The 26706-nt window shown below is 44.8% G+C and overlaps 1 protein-coding gene across 3 annotated transcripts in view; it reads right to left on the bottom strand.

Annotated features, from left to right (window-relative positions):
- Positions 1–5625, bottom strand: part of LOC143974865 (NACHT, LRR and PYD domains-containing protein 3-like) — a 151703-nt gene extending 146078 nt beyond the window's left edge. Inside the window, exon 1 of one of the 3 annotated variants that reach the window (XM_077476631.1) lies at positions 5361–5625. In XM_077476631.1, the coding sequence (XP_077332757.1) occupies positions 5361–5425 (65 nt within the window). In that variant the 5' untranslated portion in view covers positions 5426–5625. The remainder of the gene's footprint in view (positions 1–5360) is intronic. The other 2 variants (XM_077476632.1, XM_077476630.1) reach the window with 2 other exon arrangements.
- Between the last annotated feature and the right edge of the window lie 21081 nt (positions 5626–26706).

A 26706-nucleotide genomic window follows, 5' to 3' on the forward strand; every position in this document is an offset into this window, starting at 1 on the left:
GCCGATATCACGGGCGCGCTGGGCGGGTAAGTGTCATTATTTTAAAAGTCAGCAGCTGCAGTATTTGTAGCTGCTGGCTTTAAAAAAAAAAAACGGCGGACTCCCGCTTTAATAGAAGTCGCCTCCAAGTCAGATCCTCGTCTATATTGATGTGATTTGGATCCAACATTACAGGAATATTACCCAGGCATATCCGAAAGTTGCTTCTAAAGTGGCATCGAGTCACATAAAAGTAGTACTCAGACTGCATTCACACTTCAGCGTATTGAATCGTGGGCTAATTTGTTTTTCGATTCTGCCCCCAATTTCAAAGCGCCGATGTGTGAATGAAAAATCAGGGGACTCACATTTGTGATGCCATTCATCTGAATAACACCTAAAATCACAGTGACGGTCTGTCGCGATTGTCGCGCAATAAATTTCGCTGCAAATGTGGCAACCCGCATTGCGTGAAGCTTGTTGCCCAAAAAAAGTTCAAGAGCTGCTTTTGGGTGACATGCTTCACATGATTCGGGTTGTTACGATTGCAGCGTGATTTATCGCACAACAATTGCGGCAGACCCACCCCGCAATTTTAGGTGTCATTCAAATGAATGGCATCTCAAATGTGAGTCATGCGATTTGTCATCCACACATCAGCGCTTTGAAATCGTGGGCAGAATCATGGCAAATCTGCCCACAATTCAAAACGCTGAAGTGTAAATGCAGTCTCAAGTTGCCAGGAAGTCGCCTGCCAAAGTTGCACCGTAAGTCACGTGACTTTCAGGTCGCAATAGTGTGAACGGAGCCTTAGGCCTCATGCACACTGGACATTTTTGGACGTTTTTACAGCAGCTGTTTTTGGCTTCAGATTTTTTTTTCTACAGTCAATAAACTCCCCATCATGTTATCCTATGTGTCCATGCATACATAAGCTGTTATCAGCAGTTTTTGGCTGGGGTGTTTTTTGGCTTTAAATAAAAAACAAAACTAGTGGGCTCTGAGGAGAGTTTTTCAGCTGTAAAAACGCTCTAACATCAAAAAACGCTGATAAACGCTCAAAACTTGGCTCACCAGCCTTTTTTGAGGTTTTTGATCCATTGGGGGAAAAAAAAGTCTAAAAAAAAAAAGTCTAAAAAAAGCTAGCAAGCAAAACTCACTGAAAAGCCACTGCCATTTTTATAATGTTATTTTAAGGTCCGGTGTGCATGAGGCCTTAAAGGGGTTGTAAACATTCATGTTTTTCCATCCTATGCATTAAGATGAAAAAAACACCTGTCAGTGACCGCCCCCCCAGCCCTCTCGTTTTACTTACCTGAACCCTGCAATTTCAGCCAGTGGAGATGCGCTCTTCCTCTGCCCGGGGTTCTCGGCTCTCAATTGGATAGATTGATAGCAGCGCAGCCATTGGCTCCCATTGCTGTCAATCAAATCCAATGACGTGAGCACCAGGGGACGGGGCCTAGTCCGGGACTTGTGTCTATGGACGCAAATGCTGGACTCGAGAGCGTGCCCGCAAGGTAACTCCCGCCCCCCCCCCCAGGAGAGCGCTTTTCCTAGGGGGTTATACAAGAGCCGTGGGGGGCCCCAGAAGACGAGGTTCTGTGCAAAATGGACTGCACAGTGGAGGTAGGTATGACATGTTTGTTATTTTTTTAAAAATTGTGAACTTATCACAATCACTTTAAACTTATTTGAACAAGATTCCAGTGGATTTTTGTGCTTATTGTGCCAGTGCATGAACTTACACAAGATAAACATAAAGTGCTTACATTTAATCTAAATGTAGTGTTTGTGTTCAATTTAGTGTGTGCTAAAACAATATTTTTTATTATACCGTATATTGGGATTGCAAGTGAAACCCCAGACCAAATATTTTTTTTTTCCAATTTTAATTAAAATAAGGATAGAAATAGTAGAACATTTCAGGTTTTATTGCTACCTGTGGCGTGTTGGGGAAATTCACTCCCACTGTTTGGCCTCAGGACTGTTGTCACCGAGAGAGGAAATGAAAAAAAAAAATCAAAAATCCTATAGCTGTAAACAAAACAGGTGGTGAAGAGCAACCTTCTAATTAAGATACCTGTTCTAATGTCATTTGTCAAAGGGAGGGATTTCCCCATATTTTAGGGAGATTTTTCCTCTCTGTGTGTTCTCTGAGAAAGATGATGAAGGAAAAAGCATCTCAACAGGAATACAGTCAGTATTAAATGGTTATGCATAGGGTCTTCAAAAAGTTTCCGCACTTTTTTAATTTAATAGAGTTTAAAAAAGTACCGAAAATGTTTGAGGAACCCTCATATTTCACGATGTCAAATACTAAAATAAATAAATATTTTGTTTGGATTTGGATTTTACTACTGATTTACAGGTGCACTAAAAATAAAAGCTTTCCCTGGACCTCCAGTTCAAGACAACATGCTCTGTTATCATAAATATAGGGTCAGAATACAGCTGAGTAAGGAATAAGTGCACCTTAACACTAAAATCTTTACATCTACAGACATCCACAATCTAACACTAACCTATCTAGCTCTGTAAAGAAGAAATCAGTATATATACCTTTTCTGAAGCCAATTCAACCCTGTCTCCAGTGGCGGAAGCTCTGCAGAGGACACAGCCAACAATGGCTGTGAAATGAATGGTGACGTCACCCTTAGAATTACTATGGAGCTTCCATTGTCGGCTGCCTCCTCTGCTCCCTCCTCCATAGCGAAGCATAGGATTGGACCAGTTTGGTTTCAAATAAGGTATGTATACTGATTTCTTCTTTACAGGGCTAAATAGGTTATTGTTAGATCTTGGATGTCTGTAGATGTAAGGATTTTAGTGTTAGGGTGGACTTCTACTTTCCACCATGCATCCAAGGGCGTCTGCAGAACTTTCTTCAGGGGGGGCATAATTTTAGGGTCACCCAAGCGCTGCCCCTTTTTCGACGATGTCATTGTCATTGTCATATTTTCATGCTCAGAGACAGCAGGTGTAGTACAGTCCCTAGGATAAGTAATGGATAATGGCTGACAGGCCCTCTTACCAGACCCAGCGAAACTACAGCAGTGATCCCTCCGGCTGGACAATCACGCACTCTGGGTTCCCCAGGGGCATTTTTGGTCAGTAGTGTTGCATGTCTGTACCCTGGCAGTGGCTCAGTCTTTCTCTCTCTGGTGGCGCTGGGCAGCGTGGCTCTCTCTGGTGGAGCTGGGCAGCGTGTCTCTCTCTCTGGTGGAGCTGGGTAGCGTGGCTCTTTAGTGATGTTGGGTAGTGTGGCTCTCTCTCTGGTGCTGGGCAGCGTGGCTCTCTCTCTCTCTGGTGGGGCTGGGCAGCATGGCTCTTTCTCTGGTGGTGTTGAGCAGCGTGGCTCTCTCTCTGGTGGTGCTGGGCAGCGTGGCTCTCTCTCTCTGGTGGTGCTGGGCAGCGTGGCTCTCTCTCTGGTGGCGCTGGGTATCGTGGCTCTCTCTCTGGTGGTGCTGGGTTTTGTGGCTCTCTCTCTGGCTTCTGCCTAGCACATGCCTCTTTTTTTGTTCTGTACTCTGCACTCACTCTCAAATCTTTTTTCCCAGCTGCAGTCCCTTAATCTCTCTCTTGATCGGGCTGTAACCTCCTTCCCGGGGAAAAATGGAGCCACCAATCTTTGGGACTACATGTCTCATGATGCTCTCCTCTCCTAGTCTCCTTTGATTGGCCCTCAGTTATGGCCAATGGTGACGGAACAGAGCGGGAAGGAAGCTGGGCGGGCAACCTGGTGAGAGTTGCCACCTCTTCTCCCTGATAGGAGGAAGGGGGGCGAGTGGGGGAAACCTCTGACAGCCCGCAGCTCCCCTTTCTCCTGACACAGTGCTGCCGAGCTCTCTGCAGGGCTGAGCAGGGAAAAGAGCCCGCAGGCACACTACACTGATGGGGGCTTGACAGCACCTTGATGGTGTAACCTTGCTGGCTGCCCACACCCCCATAGTGATGCCACTGTGCTGAATGTTTCCAGGGGGGCACTTGATCCCCATTGCCCTTACCTGTGGATGCCCAGCATGCATCTATAAATATTTACATACAATAAAGCAGTGGCATCCCATCTATAAGGGGTGCACAGGTACCGCCTCCCAATCCATGTGTCTGGCCTCTAATCTACATGCGGGGCGCTGGATGCATAGATTACAATGGGGGGTGTTTTTTTAAGCACGTGATTAGAGCCAGAGGCTCTAATATGCTTCAAAATAGGGTGGGCTTGGGACGCAGAGCACTGCACCCCAAGCCCACCCAGTTGTGTGACACTAGCAAATAAATATTCGCTAGTGTCACACTAATTCTTCTTCTGGCCAATCACAAAGTGGGTCTGAGACCCATTTCCTGATTGGCCGAAAAGAGAAGCTACACTGGCTGCCAGGAGGAGGAGAGAGGAGATGCATGGGAAGCTAGCCGGCTGGCCAACCATCGCTCAGAGGGAAGCCTGAGGAGAAGCCATGCTGGCCACCATGAGGAGGAGGGAGGAGAGGCGCGGAGAGGAGACTCAGGAGAAGCTGGTCGCTCGGGGTAAGTGTTGCGGCCGGGTAAGTGTTGCGGCTGGGTGCCCCCCCCCCCCCAAACAAAATACCACTGCCCGCCACTGCAATAAAGGAATGGGAGGCTCTGGCAGCATTATTCATTTTACACACATTGTTGTAGAATTTAGAAACATACACATGGTTTAAAACAGGTTTTTGTTACTTTTGGTGAATAGTACAGTTTTTGTGGAAGACTCTGGACTTTTGAGGAATTGACCTAACTACCCCTGGCTTGCTGTGAACACAAGTCAGTTAATCATTTTTTTTATCACCCTCATAAAACAGTAGCATTAACTTTTATTTGAGCTCTCTAAACAAGCTAGTCAATGGGAAAGGAATCATAACTTCCCTTTCCTACTTCCAAGACCTGCAATCACACTTTCCTTAGTCTAATTATTAAGCCGAATTACAAAGGTTTATGAAAACCTACTGTAAGAAACAAATGCAGTACTCCTAGTCATTGAATATACATTTTAAAGAAATTCCTTAGAAGTCACTATGGGGTTGATTTACTAAAGGCACATCCACTTTGCCCTGCAAGTGCACTTGGAAGTGCAGTCACTTTAGATTTGAGGGGAAGATCTGAAATGAGGGGAAGCTCTGCTGATTTTATCATCCAATCATGTACAAGCAAAAATGCTGTTTTTTATTTTCCTTGCATGTCCCCCTCAGATCTATAGCAACTTTACTTCCAAGGGCACTTGTAGTGCAAAGTGGATTTGCCTTTAGTAAATAAACCCCTATGTCTGATGTAGAATTTTGTCTCTCAAGAGAGCAAACATTGTGACGCTCGAGTCTTGAATGCAAATGTAATTCTTCTCACATGACATATCACATGACACTTACCCTCTGTTGTGCCAATTGTTTAACGCAGTATCCTTCCCTCCACTGCCTGGCAGTTCTTCACCCATATATTGTGCTGGAAATGGAAGTCTGATCGGTTGATGATGGTAGCAACCAGGCTTTTGTGTCTCAGTCCAGACAGGATCGTCCTGGTTTCCTAAGTTCAGAACTCAGGAGAGAGAAAAAGAAATCATCAGTGTGAAACTATGCTTTCCTCTTTTCTAGCACCTCGCTCAAATCATGTGACAGGCTCATTCGTTGTCCACCTGACACACCCAAAGCTGCCACAGTGACTCATTTTAAGCTCATAAAGGAATGCAGTATGAACCACTTCACTTAATCAAGATAAGGTGACAACTGCATATAGCTATGGGTTTAGGTGAATTTAGTATTATTAGTTTACTTTTTGGTCCTAGCAGTACTATGTCTAACAGAAATCCTTACTATTAAGCCATTCCCACAGTGTGTGCACATATACATTGCCTTGCAAAAGTATTCGCCCCCTTGGCATTTTTCATGTTTTGTTGCCTCACAACCTGGAATTAACATGGATTGTTTGAGGATTTGCATCATTTAATTTACAGAACATGCCCACAACTTTGAAGATTTTTTTTTATTGTTATTGTGAAGCAAACAACAAATAGGACAAAATAACAGAAAAAGTCAATGTGCATAACTATTCACCCCCCTAAATTCAATACTTTGTAGAGCCACCTTTTGCGACTATCACAGCTCCAAGTTGCTTTGAAAAAGTCTCAGTGAACTTGCTACATCTTACCGCTGGGATTTTTGCCCATTCCTCCTTGCAAAACTGCTCCAGCTCCTTCAAGTTGGATGGTTTGCGCTTGTGAACAGCAATCTTTAAGTCTGACCACAGATTTTCTATTGGATCGAGGTCTGGCCATTCCAACACATTTACATGTTTTCCCTTAAATCACTCAAGCGTCTCTTTAGCAGTTTGTTTGGAGTCATTGTCCTGCTGGAAGGTGAACCTCCATCCTAGCCTCAAATCACACACAGAGCATACTTCCCAACATTTTGAGATGGGAATGAGGGACACCTACAAGCAAATGTATGTAGGCATAGGGCCCGCTCCCTATCACACCCCCTTGAAGGAGAATTAACCAAAAAAAAGTTGAATTAAATCCACCATGGCTTTTTTTTTTAACCACTACTATTCCTTTATATTGGCTTTTAAAATTTACAAATACAGCAATTTAAAAATTGGCTGAAAGGTTTAGCATTAGGAAACACTTTTTAAAAGATAAAAAGTGCATTTTATATACAACTATATAGATCAGACCAAAATGAGGGACACATGAGGGGGAAGGAGGGGCAGAGGGACATTGCTCCAAATCAGGTACAGTTCCTCGAAATCAGGGACAGTTGGGAGCTATGCACAGAGTGGTACAGGTTTTGCTCAAGAATATCCCTGTATTTAGCACCATCAATCTTTCTCTCAACTCTGACTAGTTTCCCAGTCCCAACTGCTGAAAAATATCACCACAGCATGATGCTGCCACCACCATGCCCTGTGGGGTTGGTGTTCTCCTGTGGGGATGGTGTGCTTTGGGTGATGTGATGTGTCAGATTTGCGCCAGACATAGCGTTTTCTTTGATGGCCAAAAAGTTCAATTTAAGTCTCATCGGACCAGAGCACCTTCCTCCATACACTTTGAGATTCTCCAACATGCCTTTTTCGCAAATTCAAAACATGCCATTTAGTTTTTTGGTGAAAGTAATGGCTTTCTTTTGGCCACTCTGCCATAAAGCCCATTTCTATGGAGTGTACGGCTTATTGTCGTCCTATATACAGATACTCCAGTCTCTGCTGTGGAACTCTGCAGCTCCTCCAAGGTTACTTTAGGTCTCTGTGCTTCCTCTCTGATTAATGCCCTCCTTGCCTCGTCCGTGAGTTTTGGTGTGCGCCTCTTGGCAGATTTGCTGTTGTGCCATGTTCTTTCCATTTGGTTATGATAGATTTGATGGTGCTCAAAAAGGTGTGCATATGTAATGACAGATCATGTGACACTAATGCAGCGTACACACGATCAAACAATCTGGTGGAAAAGTCCAGCGGACTCAAGTCCCCATGTGTGGGCTCCGGCTGACTTTTTTACCCAAAAGTCTTGTGGACTAAGAAAGTAGTTTTGCACCAAAATATGTTACCGTAACCTGGTATGGAGTTAAAGGGGAAGCCCTACGCCGAAAAAAACGGTATGGGGGTCCCCCCCAGGTCCATATCAGACCCTTATCTGAGCACACTACCCAGACGGTTCGGAAAGGGGGTGGGGACGAGCGAGCACCCCCCCCTCCTGAGCCGTACCAGGCCGCGTGCCCTCAACATGGGGGGGAGCACCTTGTCCCCATGTTGATGAGGACAAGGGCCTCTTCCCGGCAACCCTGGCCGTTGGTTGTCGGGGTCTGCGGGCGGGGGGCTTATCAGAATCCGTGAGCCCCCTTTAATAAGGGGGCCCCTGGATCCTGGTCCCCTACCCTATGTGAATGAATGAGTATGGGGTACAATGTACCCCTACCCATTCACCTGTGAAAAAAACACACGAGGGTTAAAAATAGTTTATTGCACAGCTCCGGAGGTCTTCTTCCATCATCGGGGGTCTTCTCGCTGGACTCCTCCGCTATCTTCTGCTCTTTTGCTAGCTCTTTTACTAGCAGAGGAGCCCAGATTTCTTCTTCATAGCCGCCCTCTTCTTCCAACTTCGGGGGTCTTGTCCCCCTCTTTGGGGATCTTGTCTCCCTCTTCGGTTCTTCTTGCTGCGCCTCCGCGCCTTCTTCTAGCTCTTTTACAAGTGGTGGCCTGGTCTTCTAACGCCACTGTCGCCGCCTTCTGTTCTTCTCTTCTTCTTTTCTTGAGCTGTTGACTTGTCGCTATTTCGGGCCACAATGACAGGCACGCGGCGTGCGGCGACTTATATAGGGACATCACCGGGTGATGTCTCCCCCCATTATGATGTCACAGTCCCAGAGGGTCCCAGTGGCTGAATTTTTATGCTGTAGACTTGCAGAGTTCTTGCTGTAGACTCACCACTGCAACTTTTGCTCTTGCTAGAGACTTGCAACACACATTTGCTACAAATAGGAAAGTGTCAACTGGAACTTGTGCTTCAAGCTTTCTGCAAGTATACAACTTGCCAGTGAAAATGTGCAGCAAGTTAACCACTTCTGGACCTGCTCACGCGATATACGTCGGCTCTTTGAAGAGGGATATCATTGTTATGGCAGCAGATAGCTACCATAACCCCAGTATCCTCTTCTTCAGTGAGCGGTCCGGTTTTAGATAAAAGGGGTCTCTTAGGCGGATTTGCCGCAAGATCACTTTTATCGGCAGAGGGAGAGGGGCTTACCGGAGCCGTCGGTAGCGGCGGAGACGATCGGGTCCCCTCACTGGCTTGGTATGGAGACGCCCACTTCCACCCATAGCTCTTAAAGCAATATTTTTATTTTATCTCTTTTTAAATTACATTTACTTATTTTTTTTCAATTGCATTTTAGTGTAAATATGAGATCTGAGGTCTTTTTGACCCTAGATCTCATATTTAAAAGGTCCTGTTATGCTTTTTTCTATTTCAAGGGATGTTCACATTCCTTGTAATAAGAATAAGAGTGACACCATTTTTTTTAAATAAAATAGTGTAAAAATAAAAAATAAAAGGTAAAATAAATAAGAAAATGTTTTTTTTTAAATGCGCCTTGTCCCACCAAGCTTGCGTGCAGAAGCACACATGTGAGGTATCTCCACGATAGTTAGAGTGAGAGCAATAGTTCTAGCCATAGACCTGCTCTGTAACTCAATACATGCAGCCTGTAGAATATTTTAAACGTCGCCTATGGAGATTTTTAAGGGTAAAAGTTTGTCGCCATTCCACGAGCGATTTTGAAGCGTGACATGGTGGGTATCAATTTACTCGGCGTAACATTATCTTTCACAATATATAAAAAATTGGGCTAACTTTTAATATCTTATTTTCTAATTTACAAAAGTGTATTTTTTCCCAAAAAAAAGTGTGCTTGTAAGACCTCTGCGCAATTACGGTGTGACATAAAGTATTGCAATGAACGCCATTCTCATTCTCTAGGGTGTTAGAAAAAAAAAATTATATATATAATGTTTTGGGGTTCTACGTAATTTGTTTGTTTTTAACTTGTAAACACCAAATCTCAGAAAGAGGCTCGGTTCTTAAGGGTTTAATAGACTTACAATTCAACACTGTCACAACAAATGTGTCGCAAGTTATCCTTGCTATCTGGGCTATTGCATCCTCTGCACTCCCCCTCCCCTTAGATCCCCATCCACCCCCCCTCCCCCTGCACTCCCTGACTCTGCAGCTCACTTCCACACACTTCATTCACCTCTCTCACAGCCCACCTCTGCACCCCTGGTCATAGATAAACCCTGCTGTGTACAGCTCACTTCTGCATCCTCAGTTTATCTCTTGTAGCCCCCCACAGCTAAGCTCTGCAGCTTTCTTCCACAGCTCCTTACCATTGAATCCCCCATACATATGTCACTTGTGCACCCCTCCTCAGCTCTGACCTCTGCACCCCCATAGCCCTCCCCTATGCACTTCCCACCCTCCACTGCCTTGCTCACTTCTACAAAAAGCACCTCTCAGCAGCCATGGCGGCTCTAGTACCTCTCATAGCTTGTTTTACCCACAAAGTGCACCGAGTCTACTTCTCTACATTGACAAGCAGCTGTGGCAAGAATCAACTCTGACGGTCTTTCCGACGGAGTTCCTCTGAAACGGACTTGCTTACACACGATCACACCAAAGTTTGTTCGTTTAGAACGTGATGACGTACGACGGGTCTAGAAAAGGAAGTTCAATAGCCAGTAGCCAATACCTGCCCTCAGTGGCGTAACTAGAACCTTCAGGGCCCCGATGCAAGAAATCATGAAGGCCCCCTGAACCCCAGCCACTGCCCTTCCCTCCGAGTCCGGCAGTGGAACTCCAGGGCGTGGTCACAGGTATGACCTTTGTGAGCCCTGTAGTTCCACCACTGGTATCAGTAGTTTTTTTTTATTTTTATTTTTTTATTTTTAGGTGCCCCATTGGGAACTGTCCCTAGGCAGGATGGGGTCCCGGTCCCCAGAAGAGATGAGGTCCTTTTCTTCAGGGCAGATGAAGTTACTGCCCCCAGATGAGAAGGGGTCCCTGTCCCCAGGAGAGGTGGGGGTCCCTGTCCCCATGTGAGAAGGGGTCTCTGTCCCAAGGGGGAGATGGAGGGGGTATGTAATGGTGTGTGGGGGATGGGGTCCTCTCACTCACCATGACCAAGCTGCAGGCCGCTCACTCATCCATGTTGGCCTGGGCTCCATCCAGTGTGCTGGACGGGCGATCAGCATATCTCCCAGAAAGACCTTTCATCATTTGTGTATGACGGGGGAGGAGGGGGGGCTAGCAGACAAGCCTGCAGTGTCCTCTGGGGAGCCGGCTCTCATGGGGCTGCGTTGCATCTGTGTGCTTAAAGTTTGTTTACCCGGGACTCGGGAGAAGTATGCAGTGCAGTGTGGGCCAGACTCAGAGAGGGCGGAGCAGGAGAGGGGTATTCTGAGGAGCCGGCCGAGGACACAGGTCATGCGGGGAATGCACAACTAAAGAGCAGCCAGTGCGATAGTCGAGTATGGAGCTCTGCTAGTCACCCTCCACCTCCAGCCACCCGTGTGCATGGTGCACTGGTACCCCTAGCTGCCTATGCTGCTGCCGGCCATATGTAGAGGGGGCTGCATGGGCCCCCTGCATCACAGGGCCCAGTTGCGGTCGCGACTGCTGCACCCCCTATAGTTACGCCCCTGGCTGCCCTTGCGTCGTTTTTGGTCCTCAGACCAGCATACAGACGAACATGTTCTATTTCTAGGTCCGTCAGAATTTTTGAAAAAAAAAGTCCAATGAAGCCCACACACGGAATATCCGATTAAATGATTCAGTTGGACCTTTTCTGCCAGAAAGTCCGGCCGTGTGTACGCAGTATGAGTCATTGTTGTACTTATTTAATTATTTTATTACTATGGTAACTACAGTTGCTTTTGAGAGTCACTCTTTATGCATTGGTAAATGCTTCCGGATTTCTATTGATTTCACTAATTCACACTTTATTATTGGCTGGCAAATGATACACAAAGTTTGGAAACATTTGACACATACTTAAAGTACCTCTACTGTGCAACTCAGCTCAGGCACTCCTAAGCGGCCCACATACAGGCAGCACTATTTATCTTTCTTCGAAGGCAAGGAAACATACACTATATTACCAAAAATATTGGGACGCCAGAGTTAAAAAGCACATGAACTTTAATGGCATCCTAGTATTAGTCTGTAGGGTTTAATATTGAGTTGGCTCACCTTTTGCAGCTATAACAGCTTCAACTCTTCTGGAAAAGCTGTCCACAAGGTTTAGGAGTGTTTCTATGGGTATGTTTGACCATTCTTTCAGAAGCGCATTCGTGAAGTCAGGCACTGATGTGGACGAGAAGGCCTGGCTCTCAGTCTCCGCTCTAAATCATCCCAAAGGTGTTCTATTGGGGTGTCAGGACTCTATGCAGGCCAGCAAAGTTCCTCCACCCCAAACTCACTCTTCCACGTCTTTATGGACCTTGTTTGTGCCAGGCCTTCTCATCTACATCAGTGCCTGACTTCACAAATACGCTTCTGGAAGAATGGACAAACGTTCCCAAAGACACACTCCTAAACATTGTGGACAGCCTTCCCAGAAGATTTGAAGCTGTTATAGCTGCAAAAGGGGGGCCAACTCAATATTGAACCCTATGTACTAAGACTGGGATGCCATTAAAGTTCATGTCTGTGTAAAGGCAAGTATCACAATACTTTTGGTAATATAGTGTAGCGCCGGCTCCTGATGAGCATGGGCTATATGTTTTTGAAAATTAGTATTCCTAAAGCCACAGTTGGGTTATAGGGCTAATATTGCCAAATTATGGTTTCAGTACCAGTCTAGCTGGATTTCCCTGAGTTCTCCTTGACTGCAGGTGTCGCTGTCACCGCCAGCAAGTGGTAGAACGTAGTCTAGTTGGGTGTATTGAGTACCATCCTTGTCTCGGAACCAGCCCAGTGGGAGTGTTGTCCTGCTGTGCATTCTGGGAGGTGGTATTTAAGGTACTGCGATCACGTGGTTCTGGGTTCTGATCCAGAAGAGATTTTCTGTCTGTTCGGTCCTGGTTATCCTGACCAGCCCCCATGGCCCTCCTGGCATGGGGTGCAGATCCCTGCAATTCCGAGCCTCGGGGCTGGATAGCCCGTGGCAAAACAACTGCAAGGACAGGCCTGAAAGGATATGAGGCCATAATGATTCAAAGGGGGTCCGGTGCCATCTCATCTAGGGAGAGGCCCAGCAACTGGAGAAGCATCCAGGGGAGGACTCTTCAGGAGAAGGACATGCGTAAGGCTGGTTTCTCACAAGGAGCCTGGAGGCTCAGTTAAAGGACACTTTGTGGATCTATATTCATACGGTATTGCCGGACCGGCTGAGAGATACTGGTACCGTATCATAGTTCTATAAATTTATCTACGTTCCTCAGTTACATTCAAGTCTGTGGTAGAGACTTTTGCTTTTCACGAGTTCTACATTCAAGTCTGTGGCAGAGACTTTTATTTCTCAAGTGTTCTACATTCAAGTCTGTGGCAGAGACTTTGTTTTACTTAACACCCTGCCGACTGCTAGGCCTAGTGAGAGGAGGTCTATCCGGAGGTTGTAACAATCCAGCTGTGAAACGTTTATTCTCTGGATTTTGCAGTTCCAAAAGTACCTGAACTTCCCTTCTAACTCTCTACCTTTTATTAAAGTGGTTCTGCACCTAAAAAATCACACTTGCCTGTCCCAGGGTCCAGCGATGTCGGCGGCAGATGACGAGCGATCGCTCATCTCGCTGCTGCCCCCGCCGCCATCATCTGTCAGGGAATCGGGAAGTGAAGCACCGCGGCTTCACTGCCCGGTTCCCTACTGCGCATGCGCGAGTCGCGCTGCGCATCTCTTCTGGCCCCCCGCTGTGTCCTGGGAGCTGTGTGTTTCCCAGAACACAACAGGGGGGGCGGGGCGTCTGCGGGGGTCTGCGGCAGTCTGCCCGGAAGTGGGTGCAGATACCTGGATTATCCAGGTAACTGCACCCCCCTCCCCCCTGAAAAGTGCCGATTGTGGCACCGGAGGGGGGGAGGGATCAGATTAGCGGAACTTCCCCTTTAGGGTGAAGAACCGCTTGAAGAAACTGTGTTATCTTCTAAAATAAACAACCCAAAAGAGCATCCAGTGTCAGTTTCTGCATTTCTTTGGGACATCTATCACGGCAATCTCTAGACAGAGGCGAGGTCAAGAAGGTAACGGTAAGCCCAACAAAACCAGCAGCTCCTTCGGGGGTCAGTGCTACAATAATGTATTTCTCAACCACTTGCAATTTCTTTCTGTGGATATTCTCACAATCTTTCCCCTTAGGGAATACCTATATGGCTAAATTATCACAGGTAATGGTCAGGACTAAGCTCTGGATTCAGACTGAACTTTGGCTGTTTGGGCATTCATACAAATGCTGGACTTTTTGCTTAGTATTTCTTGCATACTATATATGAAAGTTTCCTTACTGTCCATGGCTGCTAAGGTAGATGCAGGTGTGGGCACTCACTAGACATGTGCATTCGTTTTCGTCCGAATGCATTTTCATCCGAATTTCAGCTATTTTCGTTTTCGTTTTGACAAACGATAACGAAAGTACAGAATCCGAAAAACTAAAGATCCGACATAAATAAATGCTTTATTTTCGTTTTCGTTGTTACAACAGTTCGATATAGAATAGGAGATTCGACATGACTCTGACAATAACAATCTGTGTCTATAGAACCTGTGGTCGAATGTGCCTAACCTTAACGCTATTAGTCCAAGATTATATAGAGAAAATATTCGACAGAGAAAAAAAGATTTGACAGAGAGAAAAGATTCTGCAAGTTACTGTCCTAAAAAGTGTTTGGGGACCCGGGTCCTGCCCCAGGGGACATGGATCAATGCAAAAAAAAGTTTTAAAAACAGCCGTTTTTTCGGGAGCAGTGATTTTAATAATGATTAAAGTGAAACAATAAAAGTGTAAATTATCTTTTAAATTTCGTAGGGGGGGGGTGTCTATAGTATGCCTGTGAAGGGGCGCATGTTTCTGGTGCTTAGAACTGTCCCTGCACAAAGTGTCATTTATGCAGGAAAAAAAGTCCTTTAAAATCACTCGCAGCTATTGTTGAGGGCATGTGGCCTGGTACGGTTCAGGAGGGAGAGGGGGCCGCTCTCTCGTCCCCCTCTTTTCCTGCGGCCTGCCAGGTTGCGTGCTCGGATAAAGGGTCTGGTATGGATTTTTAGGGGGACCTCCCGTCAATTTTTTTTTAAATTTGATGCGGGGTTCCCCTTAATATCCATACCAGACCTGAAGGGTCTGGTATGGATATTTAGGGGGAACCCCACGTCAATTTCTTTTTTAAATTTGACGCAGAGATCCCCTTAATATCCATACCAGACCTGAAGGGCCTGGTAATTTAATTTGGGGGACCCCCACGCTTTTTTTAAAACATTTTTTTTTATTTTTATCAATGACTTTCAATGAGTGTTCTCTGTATTACGGAGCCGACAATTCATAATAGCTGTGAGTGATTTTAAAGGACTTTTTTTCCTGCATAAATGACACTTTGTGCAGGGACAGTTCTAAGCACCAGAAACATGCGCCCCTTCACAGGCATACTATAGACACCCCCCTACGAAATTTAACCGTCTGCGGCGGTCTGCCCGGAAGTGGGTGCAGATACCTGGATTATCCAGGTAACTGCACCCCCCTCCCCCCTGAAAGGTGCCGATTGTGGCACCGGAGGGGGGGAGGGATCAGATTAGCGGAACTTCCCCTTTAGGGTGAAGAACCGCTTGAAGAAACTATGTTATCTTCTAAAATAAACAACCCAAAAGAGCATCCAGTGTCAGTTTCTGCATTTCTTTGGGACATCTATCACGGCAATCTCTAGACAGAGGCGAGGTCAAGAAGGTAACGGTAAGCCCAACAAAACCAGCAGCTCCTTCGGGGGTCAGTGCTACAATAATGTATTTCTCAACCACTTGCAATTTCTTTCTGTGGATATTCTCACAATCTTTCCCCTTAGGGAATACCTATATGGCTAAATTATCACAGGTAATGGTCAGGACTAAGCTCTGGATTCAGACTGAACTTTGGCTGTTTGGGCATTCATACAAATGCTGGACTTTTTGCTTAGTATTTCTTGCATACTATATATGAAAGTTTCCTTACTGTCCTTGGCTGCTAAGGTAGATGCAGGTGTGGGCACTCACTAGACATGTGCATTCGTTTTCGTCCGAATGCATTTTCGTCCGAATTTCAGCTATTTTCGTTTTCGTTTTGACAAACGATAACGAAAGTACAGAATCCGAAAAACTAAAGATCCGACATAAATAAATGCTTTATTTTGGTTTTCGTTGTTACAACAGTTCGATATAGAATAGGAGATTCGACATGACTCTGACAATAACAATCTGTGTCTATAGAACCTGTGGTCGAATGTGCCTAACCTTAACGCTATTAGTCCAAGATTATATAGAGAAAATATTCGACAGAGAAAAAAAGATTTGACAGAGAGAAAAGATTCTGCAAGTTACTGTCCTAAAAAGTGTTTGGGGACCCGGGTCCTGCCCCAGGGGACATGGATCAATGCAAAAAAAAGTTTTAAAAACAGCCGTTTTTTCGGGAGCAGTGATTTTAATAATGATTAAAGTGAAACAATAAAAGTGTAAATTATCTTTTAAATTTCGTAGGGGGGGGGTGTCTATAGTATGCCTGTGAAGGGGCGCATGTTTCTGGTGCTTAGAACTGTCCCTGCACAAAGTGTCATTTATGCAGGAAAAAAAGTCCTTTAAAATCACTCGCAGCTATTGTTGAGGGCATGTGGCCTGGTACGGTTCAGGAGGGAGAGGGGGCCGCTCTCTCGTCCCCCTCTTTTCCTGCGGCCTGCCAGGTTGCGTGCTCGGATAAAGGGTCTGGTATGGATTTTTAGGGGGACCTCCCGTCAATTTTTTTTTAAATTTGATGCGGGGTTCCCCTTAATATCCATACCAGACCTGAAGGGTCTGGTATGGATATTTAGGGGGAACCCCACGTCAATTTCTTTTTTAAATTTGACGCAGAGATCCCCTTAATATCCATACCAGACCTGAAGGGCCTGGTAATTTAATTTGGGGGACCCCCACGCTTTTTTTAAAACATTTTTTTTTATTTTTATCAATGACTTTCAATGAGTGTTCTCTGTATTACGGAGCCGACAATTCATAATAGCTGCGAGTGATTTTAAAGGACTTTTTTTCCTGCATAAATGACACTTTGTGCAGGGACAGTTCTAAGCACCAGAAACATGCGCCCCTTCACAGGCATACTATAGACACCCCCCTACGAAATTTAACCGTCTGCGGCGGTCTGCCCGGAAGTGGGTGCAGATACCTGGATTATCCAGGTAACTGCACCCCCCTCCCCCCTGAAAGGTGCCGATTGTGGCACCGGAGGGGGGGAGGGATCAGATTAGCGGAACTTCCCCTTTAGGGTGAAGAACCGCTTGAAGAAACTATGTTATCTTCTAAAATAAACAACCCAAAAGAGCATCCAGTGTCAGTTTCTGCATTTCTTTGGGACATCTATCACGGCAATCTCTAGACAGAGGCGAGGTCAAGAAGGTAACGGTAAGCCCAACAAAACCAGCAGCTCCTTCGGGGGTCAGTGCTACAATAATGTATTTCTCAACCACTTGCAATTTCTTTCTGTGGATATTCTCACAATCTTTCCCCTTAGGGAATACCTATATGGCTAAATTATCACAGGTAATGGTCAGGACTAAGCTCTGGATTCAGACTGAACTTTGGCTGTTTGGGCATTCATACAAATGCTGGACTTTTTGCTTAGTATTTCTTGCATACTATATATGAAAGTTTCCTTACTGTCCTTGGCTGCTAAGGTAGATGCAGGTGTGGGCACTCACTAGACATGTGCATTCGTTTTCGTCCGAATGCATTTTCGTCCGAATTTCAGCTATTTTCGTTTTCGTTTTGACAAACGATAACGAAAGTACAGAATCCGAAAAACTAAAGATCCGACATAAATAAATGCTTTATTTTGGTTTTCGTTGTTACAACAGTTCGATATAGAATAGGAGATTCGACATGACTCTGACAATAACAATCTGTGTCTATAGAACCTGTGGTCGAATGTGCCTAACCTTAACGCTATTAGTCCAAGATTATATAGAGAAAATATTCGACAGAGAAAAAAAGATTTGACAGAGAGAAAAGATTCTGCAAGTTACTGTCCTAAAAAGTGTTTGGGGACCCGGGTCCTGCCCCAGGGGACATGGATCAATGCAAAAAAAAGTTTTAAAAACAGCCGTTTTTTCGGGAGCAGTGATTTTAATAATGATTAAAGTGAAACAATAAAAGTGTAAATTATCTTTTACATTTCATAGGGGGGGGGGGTGTCTATAGTATGCCTGTGAAGGGGCGCATGTTTCTGGTGCTTAGAACTGTCCCTGCACAAATTGTCATTTATGCAGGAAAAAAAGTCCTTTAAAATCACTCGCAGCTATTATGAATTGTCGGCTCCGTAATACAGAGAACACTCATTGAAAGTCATTGATAAAAAATAAATAAATAAATAAAGCGTGGGAGTCCCCCAAATTCAATTACCAGGCCCTTCAGGTCTGGTATGGATATTAAGGGGAACCCTGCGTCAAATTAAAAAAAAATTTGACGTGGGGTTCCCCCTAAATATCCATAAAAATCCATACCAGACCCTTTATCCGAGCACGCAACCTGGCAGGCCGCAGCAAAAGAGTTGGGACGAGAGAGCGGCCCCCTTCCCTCCTGAACCATACCAGGCTACATGCCCTCAACATTGGGAGGATGCTTTGGAGGTCTGTGACCCCTCAAAGCACCTTGTCCCCATGTTGATGAGGACAAGGGCCTCATCCCCACAACCGTGGCCGGTGGTTGTGGGGGTCTGCGGGCGGGGGGCTTATCAGAATCTGGACCCCCCTTTAACAAGGGGACCCCCAGATCCCAGCCTCCCCTGTTTGAAATGGTAAGGGGGTACAAAAGTATCCCTATCATTTCACAAAGAAAGTGTAGAAAATAGTTAAATAAGACAAACACACTTTTTAAAAATTCCTTTATTAGAAATAAAAAAAAGATTCCAGTGGTGCTAATCCACTCTTGCTATCCAGCGACAGATCTCCGGGGTCCAGCGATGGTAGATCTGATCCAGCGCAGCGAATCCATCTATCTTCTGTCTCCACGGAGGAGACACTGTATGGGTGACCCTGCACCCCTCTGATGTAACACAGGCAGGTTTCCGTTACATCAGAGGGGGCGGGGTCACCCATACATCACGGGGAAACCCGGGTTTCCCCTCGCGTCAGAGGGGGGCGGGGTCAGGTGACGGGTGGCCCGCCCTTCGCATATAACAAACGTCAGGCCGCCGGGATCCCGCAGTGTCTCCTCAGCGGAGACAGAAGATGGATGGATTCGCTGCCCTGGATCAGATCATCCATCGCTGGACCCCGGAGAGATGATCGTCCGTCGCTGGATAGCAAGAGTGGATTACCACCGCTGGAATCTTTTTTCAATTTTTTTTTTATTTTTAATAAAGGAATTTTTCAAAAGCGTGTTTGTCTTATTTAACTATTTTTTACACTTTCTTTGTGAAATGGTAGGGGTACTTTTGTACCCCCTTACCATTTCAAACAGGGGGGGCCAGGATCTGGGGTCCCCTTGTTAAAGGGGGCTTCCAGATTCTGATAAGCCCCCCCGCCCGCAGACCCCCACAACCACTGGCCACGGTTGTGGGGATGAGGCCCTTCTCCACATCAACATGGGGACAAGGTGCTTTGAGGGGTCACATACCCCCAAAGCATCCTCCCAATGTTGAGGGCATGTGGCCTGGTATGGTTCAGGAGGGAGCGGGGGCCGCTCTCTCGCCCCCCCTCTTTTCCTGCGGCCTGCCAGGTTGCGTGCTCAGATAAAGGGTCTGGTATGGATATTTAGGGGGAATCCCACGTCAATTTCTTTTTTAAATTTGACGCAGAGATCCCCTTAATATCCATACCAGACCTGAAGGGCCTGGTAATTTAATTTGGGGGACCCCCACGCTTTTTTTAAAACATTTTTTTTTTTTTTTATCAATGACTTTCAATGAGTGTTCTCTGTATTACGGAGCCGACAATTCATAATAGCTGCGAGTGATTTTAAAGGACTTTTTTTCCTGCATAAATGACACTTTGTGCAGGGACAGTTCTAAGCACCAGAAACATGCGCCACTTCACAGGCATACTATAGACACCCCCCTACGAAATTTAAAGGAATATTACACTTTTATTGTTTCACTTTAATCATTATTAAAATCACTGCTCCCGAAAAAACTGCAGTTTTAAAAACTTTTTTTTGCATTGATACATGTCCCCTGGGGCAGGACCCGGGTCCCCAAACACTTTTTAGGACAGTAACTTGCATATTAGCCTTTAAAATTAGTACTTTAGATTTTGAACGTTGGAGTCCCATAGTCTTTAATAGGGTTCTAAAGTTCACACGAAGTATGCTATATACTAGCTCCGTCGAATCTTCTTTATACATTCGACAGACACCATAAGCCTTCAAAGACAGATTCGACCTTAATTCATGTGGATTTTCGGACGAATGCAATTTTTGAACGAAAAACTAAATAAATAAAAACGAATTTTGGGAGTAACTAAATAAATTCATTTTTCGGACGAAAACGAAATTCCGAAACTAAATATTTTACTCTGCACATGTCTAGCACCCACTGTGTCCATTGTAGCCAGTGACATCACATGGCCCCATCTATTTACTGGAATTTTAAGAGTAAGTACACCCACTTAACAAGAATACTTTTGCAATAAAGTTTGTATTCAGCATATAAGCATAATTATACGAAAGGTAAACATATCCAAGTATGTCATATCACATTAAGCATAATACAGCATGGGTATTTGCTCCACTGTTAATTACAATCTATAACTGAATGCATGTACGTACATAAGTGAGCACAGCTTAGTCATGAAGCAGCTGATGTTCAGAAATAAATACAGAATTCGGTATCCAAAATAAAATAATGAAAAGGAGAACAGAGCCAGACCCTGGTGAAAAGAGAAGTAAGAACACAACATTTTGGGGATGTAGGAACCCCTTTCTCAAGAGCCTCCTGATAGGCAAACTAGTTTGATGACAGATTGGAACTGAAACTTGACCTTGAAAAATTCTTTTGCACGTTAAGATTTTGTTGATTATGGTAATATTTAAAATCTAGCACAAATAAAACTCAATCATCAGGTTTTTCTCTCCCTGGGATTGATCTGAAGATTTACAGGAAACCAAGTAACCTTTGCAAAGTTGGTGCAGAGTAAGGATGAACCGAACACCCCCCTGTTCGGTTCGCACCAGAACCTGCGAACAGACCTAAACTTCGTGTGAACTTTAGAAACCTATTAAAGTCTATGGGACTCGAACGTTCAAAATCAAAATCTAAAGTGCTAATTTTAAAGGCTAATATGCAAGTTATTGTCCTAAAAAGTGTTTGGTGCATGGAGTTCCCCCGAAAAATCCATAGCAGACCCTTTATCCGAGCACGCAACCTGGCAGGCCACAGGAAAAGAGGGGTGCGAGAGAGCGCTCCCCCTCCTGAACCCTACCAGGCCACATGCCCTTAACATTGGGATGATGCTTTGGGGTCCCCCCAAAGCACCCTGTCCCCATGTTGATGAGGACCCCAAAGCATCCTCCCAATGTTGAGGGCATGTGGCCTGGTACGGTTCAGGAGGGGGGGGCGCTTTCTCGTCCCCCCCCCCTCTTCTCCTGTGGCCTACCAGGTTGCTTGCTTGGATAAAGGGTCTGGTATGGGTTTTTGGGGGGAACCCAATGCCATTTTTTTTAAATTTGACATGGGGTTCCCCTTAATATCCCCACACTCTTCTTTTTTCTTTTTTTTTATCAATGACAAATCATTATAGCCGCGAGTGCTTTTAAATGTGCTTTTAAATGACATTTTTTCCTGCAGAAATGACACTTTGTGCAGGGACAGTTCTAACTGCGGGAAACATGCGCCCCTTTACAGGCATACTATACACACCCCCAGGTATGAAATTTAAAGGAATATTACACTTTTATTGTTTCACTTTAAGCATTATTAAAATCACTGCTCCCAAAAAAACATCAGTTTTTAAAACTTTATTTTGCATTGATTCATGTCCCCTGGGGCAGGACCCTGGTCCCCAAACACTTTTTATGACAATAGTTTGCATATAAGCCTTTAAAATTAGCACTTTTGATTTATCCCATATACTTTTACAGGGTGTTCTGCGGAATTTGCTGTGAACACCCCAAATTGTTCGCTGTTCGGTGAACAGGCGAAAAGGCAATGTTTGAGTCAAACATGAGTTTGACTCGAACTCGAAGCTCATCCCTAGTGCAGAGGGATGTTTAAAGGGATTCTAAAGGTTCAATTCTTCTTTTTTTTTAAAACAAACATGTCATGCTGACCTGCATTGTGCAATGGTTTTGCACAGAGCAGCCCCTGGTTCTCTTCTTCTGGGGTCCCCCTCTCCTGAGGGAGCTCCTGGCTCCCTCCCCTGCCAAGTGTCCCCATAGGAAGCACTTCCTATGGGGGGCACTCATGCTCGATTGCTTCCGAGCTTGCTCTGTGTGTCCATAAGACACACAGAGCGCGGTCTGACCCTGCTCCCTCCTCACTGGCTTTGACACATCACTGGCACATTGCTGGATCAAGATCGAGCTCAGGTAAGTATTTGGGGGGGGGCACTGGGAGGAGATGCTTTCTGAACGTTTTTACTAGGGGTGCAACAGATCGTCACCGATCCGTAATCCGAACTGGTCATCCCGCTCGGATCGGCACATGCCGCGATCCGCGGAGCGCTCCGCGGTCTCGGCCTTAGGAAAGGCCGCGGCTTTGGCCTAGCTCCGAAGTGGCGGCCATCTTTCTACACCCAGGCTGTTTACACTGATCGCTCCACTGTACTAACCTGTACAGTGGAGGAGAGAGATCCTGAGATGGAAGCAGCCATCCCTCCATACCCTGCAGTACCCAGCAATACCCTGCCAATACTCTGCAATACCCCAATACTCTGCAATACTCTGCAATACCCCAATACTCTGCAATACCCCAATACTCTAGCAATACTCTGCAATACCACAGTACTCTGCAATACCCCAATACTCTGCAATACCCCAATACACTGCAATACCCCAATACTCTAGCGATACCCTGCCAATACTCTAGCGATACCCTGCCAATACTCTAGTGATACCCTGCCTGCTAATACTCAGCGATACCCTGCCTGCCAATACTCAGTGATACCCTGCCTGCCAATACTCAGCAATACCCTGCCTGCCAATACTCAGCAATACCCTGCCTGCCACGGGAGTCTATGCCCGGAAGTGGGTGTAAATACCTGTCTTTGACAGGTATCTCCACCCCCCTCCCCCCTGTAAGGTGCCAATTGTGACACCGGAGGGGGGAGGGTTCCGATTAGCAGAGGTTCCACTTTAGGGTGGAACCCCGCTTTAAGCAATAGATGTTTCTATCATATGAGCAATTGCTTTTTCTCTTCAGAGGAAAGCATTACTCTGAATTGTGGAAAATTTGTCATGGATTCTGCACTTCGTCATCTCTTTACACCGGCACTCTTCCTGTTAAAAATTTGCCTGCTCTCACCAGAGCACTGAAATCAGGACTTTCAAGTCAAGCTACATTTATTTGTACAGTAACTGTTATTATGACATGATTGTCTTTCTTACAAATGTAATGTCGAAAAAAATAAGGAAATGGAAGTATGCGTTAAATGAATCCATTCTTAGTGACTTTCACTTTCCCAGCAAAGGCAAAAAAGAAACTAATGCTTTTTATACTATATTGCAGTTATTAGTCACAGTTACTAGTTATTGTAGAACAGCTGTCACAGAACACACGGCATCCAAAGGACACAAAAATGCAATGCATGGACAAAGTACCAGTCATAAAGTGGATTCATTTTTTTAAAGCTTTGAATCAAAAAAAGAAAAAAAAAACAATTTCTATTTACCCTTTCAGGAAAGTACATTTGCATTTCATACTTTAAAACATCACCATAGTTTAAATTCCATGGACTGTACCTCTACTTTAATTAGGAAGTTTTTGAAAAGTATATACCAACAAAAGAAAGCTCTATTTGTGGAAAAAAAGGGCATCAATTTTGTTTGGGTACATCAATCGTCGGCAAGAGGTTAAAGCATATTCATGTGTTAGAATGGACCAGTCAAAGTCCAGATCTAAATCCAACTGAGAATCTGTGGCAAGACTTGAAAATTGCCGTTCACAAACACTCTCCATCCAATCTAACAGAACTTGAGCTATTTTGGCAAAGAAGAATGGACAAAAATGTCACTCTCTAGATGTGCAAAGCTAGTAGAGACATACCCAACAAATCTTGCAGCTGTAGTTGCAGTAAAAGATGGTTCTACAAATGCATCCCACACTTTTCAGATATTTATTTGTAAAAAATTTTGAAAACCATTTATCATTTTCCTTCTACTTCACAATTATGTGACACCTTGTGTTGGTCTATGATATAAAATCACAATAAAATACATTTACTTTTTTGGTTGTAACATGACAAAATGTGGAAAATTTCAAGGAATATAAATACTTTTTCAAGGTACTGTAGGTCCACATAATACACAGTCTGGATCAATCTGTAGGGGATCATGCAGAAATTGTTCAGTCTGTTTGTATGGTGCATGGTTTGCTATAGAAAGAGGTTTTTCTCTGCTGTATATACAGTATCTCACAAAAGTGAAGTGTAAAGTAGTGAGTGTACAACTTGTATAACAGTGTAAATTTGCTGTCCCCTCAAAATAACTCAACAAACAGCCATTAATGTCTAAGCCCCTGTACATACGGTCGGAAATTTCGATGGAAGAGGTCCGATCGGACCATGTTGATGTATAATCCGACCGTGTGTGGGCTACATCTGACTTTTTCCGTCGGAATGTCCAACCAACAAAATTTGAGAGCTGAATATAAAATTTCCCGACAACATGATCCGATCATTTGTAGAGAATTCCGATCGGACAAAGTGCCACGCATCCTCGGATCAAATTACGAGACCAAAGCTATTGGCTACTAGCCGCAACGTAGTCCCGTCACAATGAACGAATGTCATCATGTTCCGAACGATCGGATTTTCCAACAACTTTGTCCGACCGTGTGCATGCAACACCAGATTCGGACAAAATCCGTCGGAAAAAATCTGACGGATTTTGTTGTCGGGAATGTCCGACCGTGTGTACAAGGGCTAAAACACTGGCAACAAAAGTGAGTACACCTCTAAGTGAAAATTTCAAAATTGGGCCCAATTAGCCATTTCCCTCCCTGGTGTCATGTGACTCATTAGTGTTACAAGGTCTCAGGTGTGAATGGGGAGCAGGTGTGTTAAATTTGGTGTTATCGCTCTCACTCTCTCATACTGGTCACTGGAAGTTCAACATGGCACCTTATGGCAAAGAACTCTCTGAGAATCTGAAAAAAAGAATTGTTGCTCTACATAAAGATGGCCTAGGCTTTAAGAAGATTGCCAAGACTCTGAAACTGAGCTGCAGCACGGTGGCCAAGACCATACAGCGGCTTAACAGGACAAGTTGCACTCAGAACAGGACTCGCCATAGTCAACCAAAGAAGATGAGTGCACATGCTCAGCGTCATATTCAGAGGTTGTCTTTGGGAAAAAGACGTATGAGTGCTGCCAGCATTGCTGCAGAGGTTGAAGGGGTGGGGGGTCAGCCTGTCAGTGCTCAGAGCATACGCTGCACACTGCATCAAATTGGTCTGCATGGCTGTCGTCCCAGAAGGAAGACTCTTCTAAAGATGTTGCACAAGAAAGCACACAAACAGTTTGCTGAAGACAAGCAGACTAAGCACATAGATTACTGGAACCATGCCCTGTGGTCCGATGAGACCAAGATAAACTTATTTGGTTCAGATGGTGTCAAGCATGTGTGGTGGCAACCAGGTGAGGAGTACAAAGACAAGTGTGTCTTGCCTACAGTCAAGCATGGTGATAGGAGTGTTATGGGCTGCATGAGTGCTGCTGCCACTGGGGAGCTACAGTTCATTGACGGGACCATCAATGCCAACATGTACTGTGACACACTGAAGCAAAGCGTGATCTCCTCCCTTCAGAGACTGGGCCGCAGGGCAGTATTCCAACATGATAATGACCCCAAACACACCAAGACGACCGCTGCCTTGCTAAAGAAGTTGAGGGTAAAGGTGATGGACTGGCCAAGCATGTCTCCAGACCTAAACCCTATTGAGCATCTGTGGGGCATTCTCAAACGGAAGATGGAGGAGTGTTAGGTCTCTAACATCCACCAGCTCTGTGATGTCATCATGGAGGAGTGGAAGAGGACTCCAGTGGCAACCTGTAAAGCTATGGTGAACTCCATGCCCAAGAGGGTTAAGGCAGTGCTGGAAAATAATGGTGGCCACACAAAATATTGATACTTTTGGCCCAATTTGGACACTTTCACTTAGGGGTGTACTCACTTTTGCTGCCAGTGGTTTAGACATTAATGGCTGTGTGTTGAATTATTTTGAGGGGGCAGCAAATATACACTGTTATAAAAACTGTACACTCACTACTTTACATTGTAGCAAAGATATAATAAAATATTTACAAAAATGTGAGGAGTGTACTTACTTTTGTGAGATACTGTATCTCTCCCTGCAAACACTCCATGCCCAGATAATAAGAAAAACTTGCCGCACATTTGTGGCAGTGTTGAATAGTAAGTCTTGGTAACTTGTTACACATTTTCACTGGCAAGTTGTAAACTGCAGAGCACTTGAAGCACAAGTTCTAGTTGACACTTTTTGAATTTGCAGCAAATTTGCATGGTAAGTCTCTTTTGTAAGATATTGTATGTATTATTATTTGCTTTCTTTATTGTGTTGTTCATATATATATGTATTACATATTTATAAAGTATTTAAATTGGGTGAACTATACTTATATTATTACACTTATGCCCTTGTACACACGGTCGGACATTCCAACCACAAAATCCACCTGATTTTTTCCGACGGATTTTGGCCAAAACTTGCGTTGCATACACACGGTCGGACAAAGTTGTCAGAAAATCCAATTGTTCGGAACGAGATGATGTAACACATGTACGACGGGACTATCAAGAGGCCAGTAGCCAATAGCTTTCGTCTCATAATTTATTCTGAGCA

This window comes from Lithobates pipiens, unplaced genomic scaffold (genome assembly GCF_037356315.1).
Source record: "Lithobates pipiens isolate NorthernLeopardFrog02 unplaced genomic scaffold, aLitPip1_a1.2 Scaffold_13, whole genome shotgun sequence".
Taxonomy (NCBI): domain Eukaryota; kingdom Metazoa; phylum Chordata; class Amphibia; order Anura; family Ranidae; genus Lithobates; species Lithobates pipiens.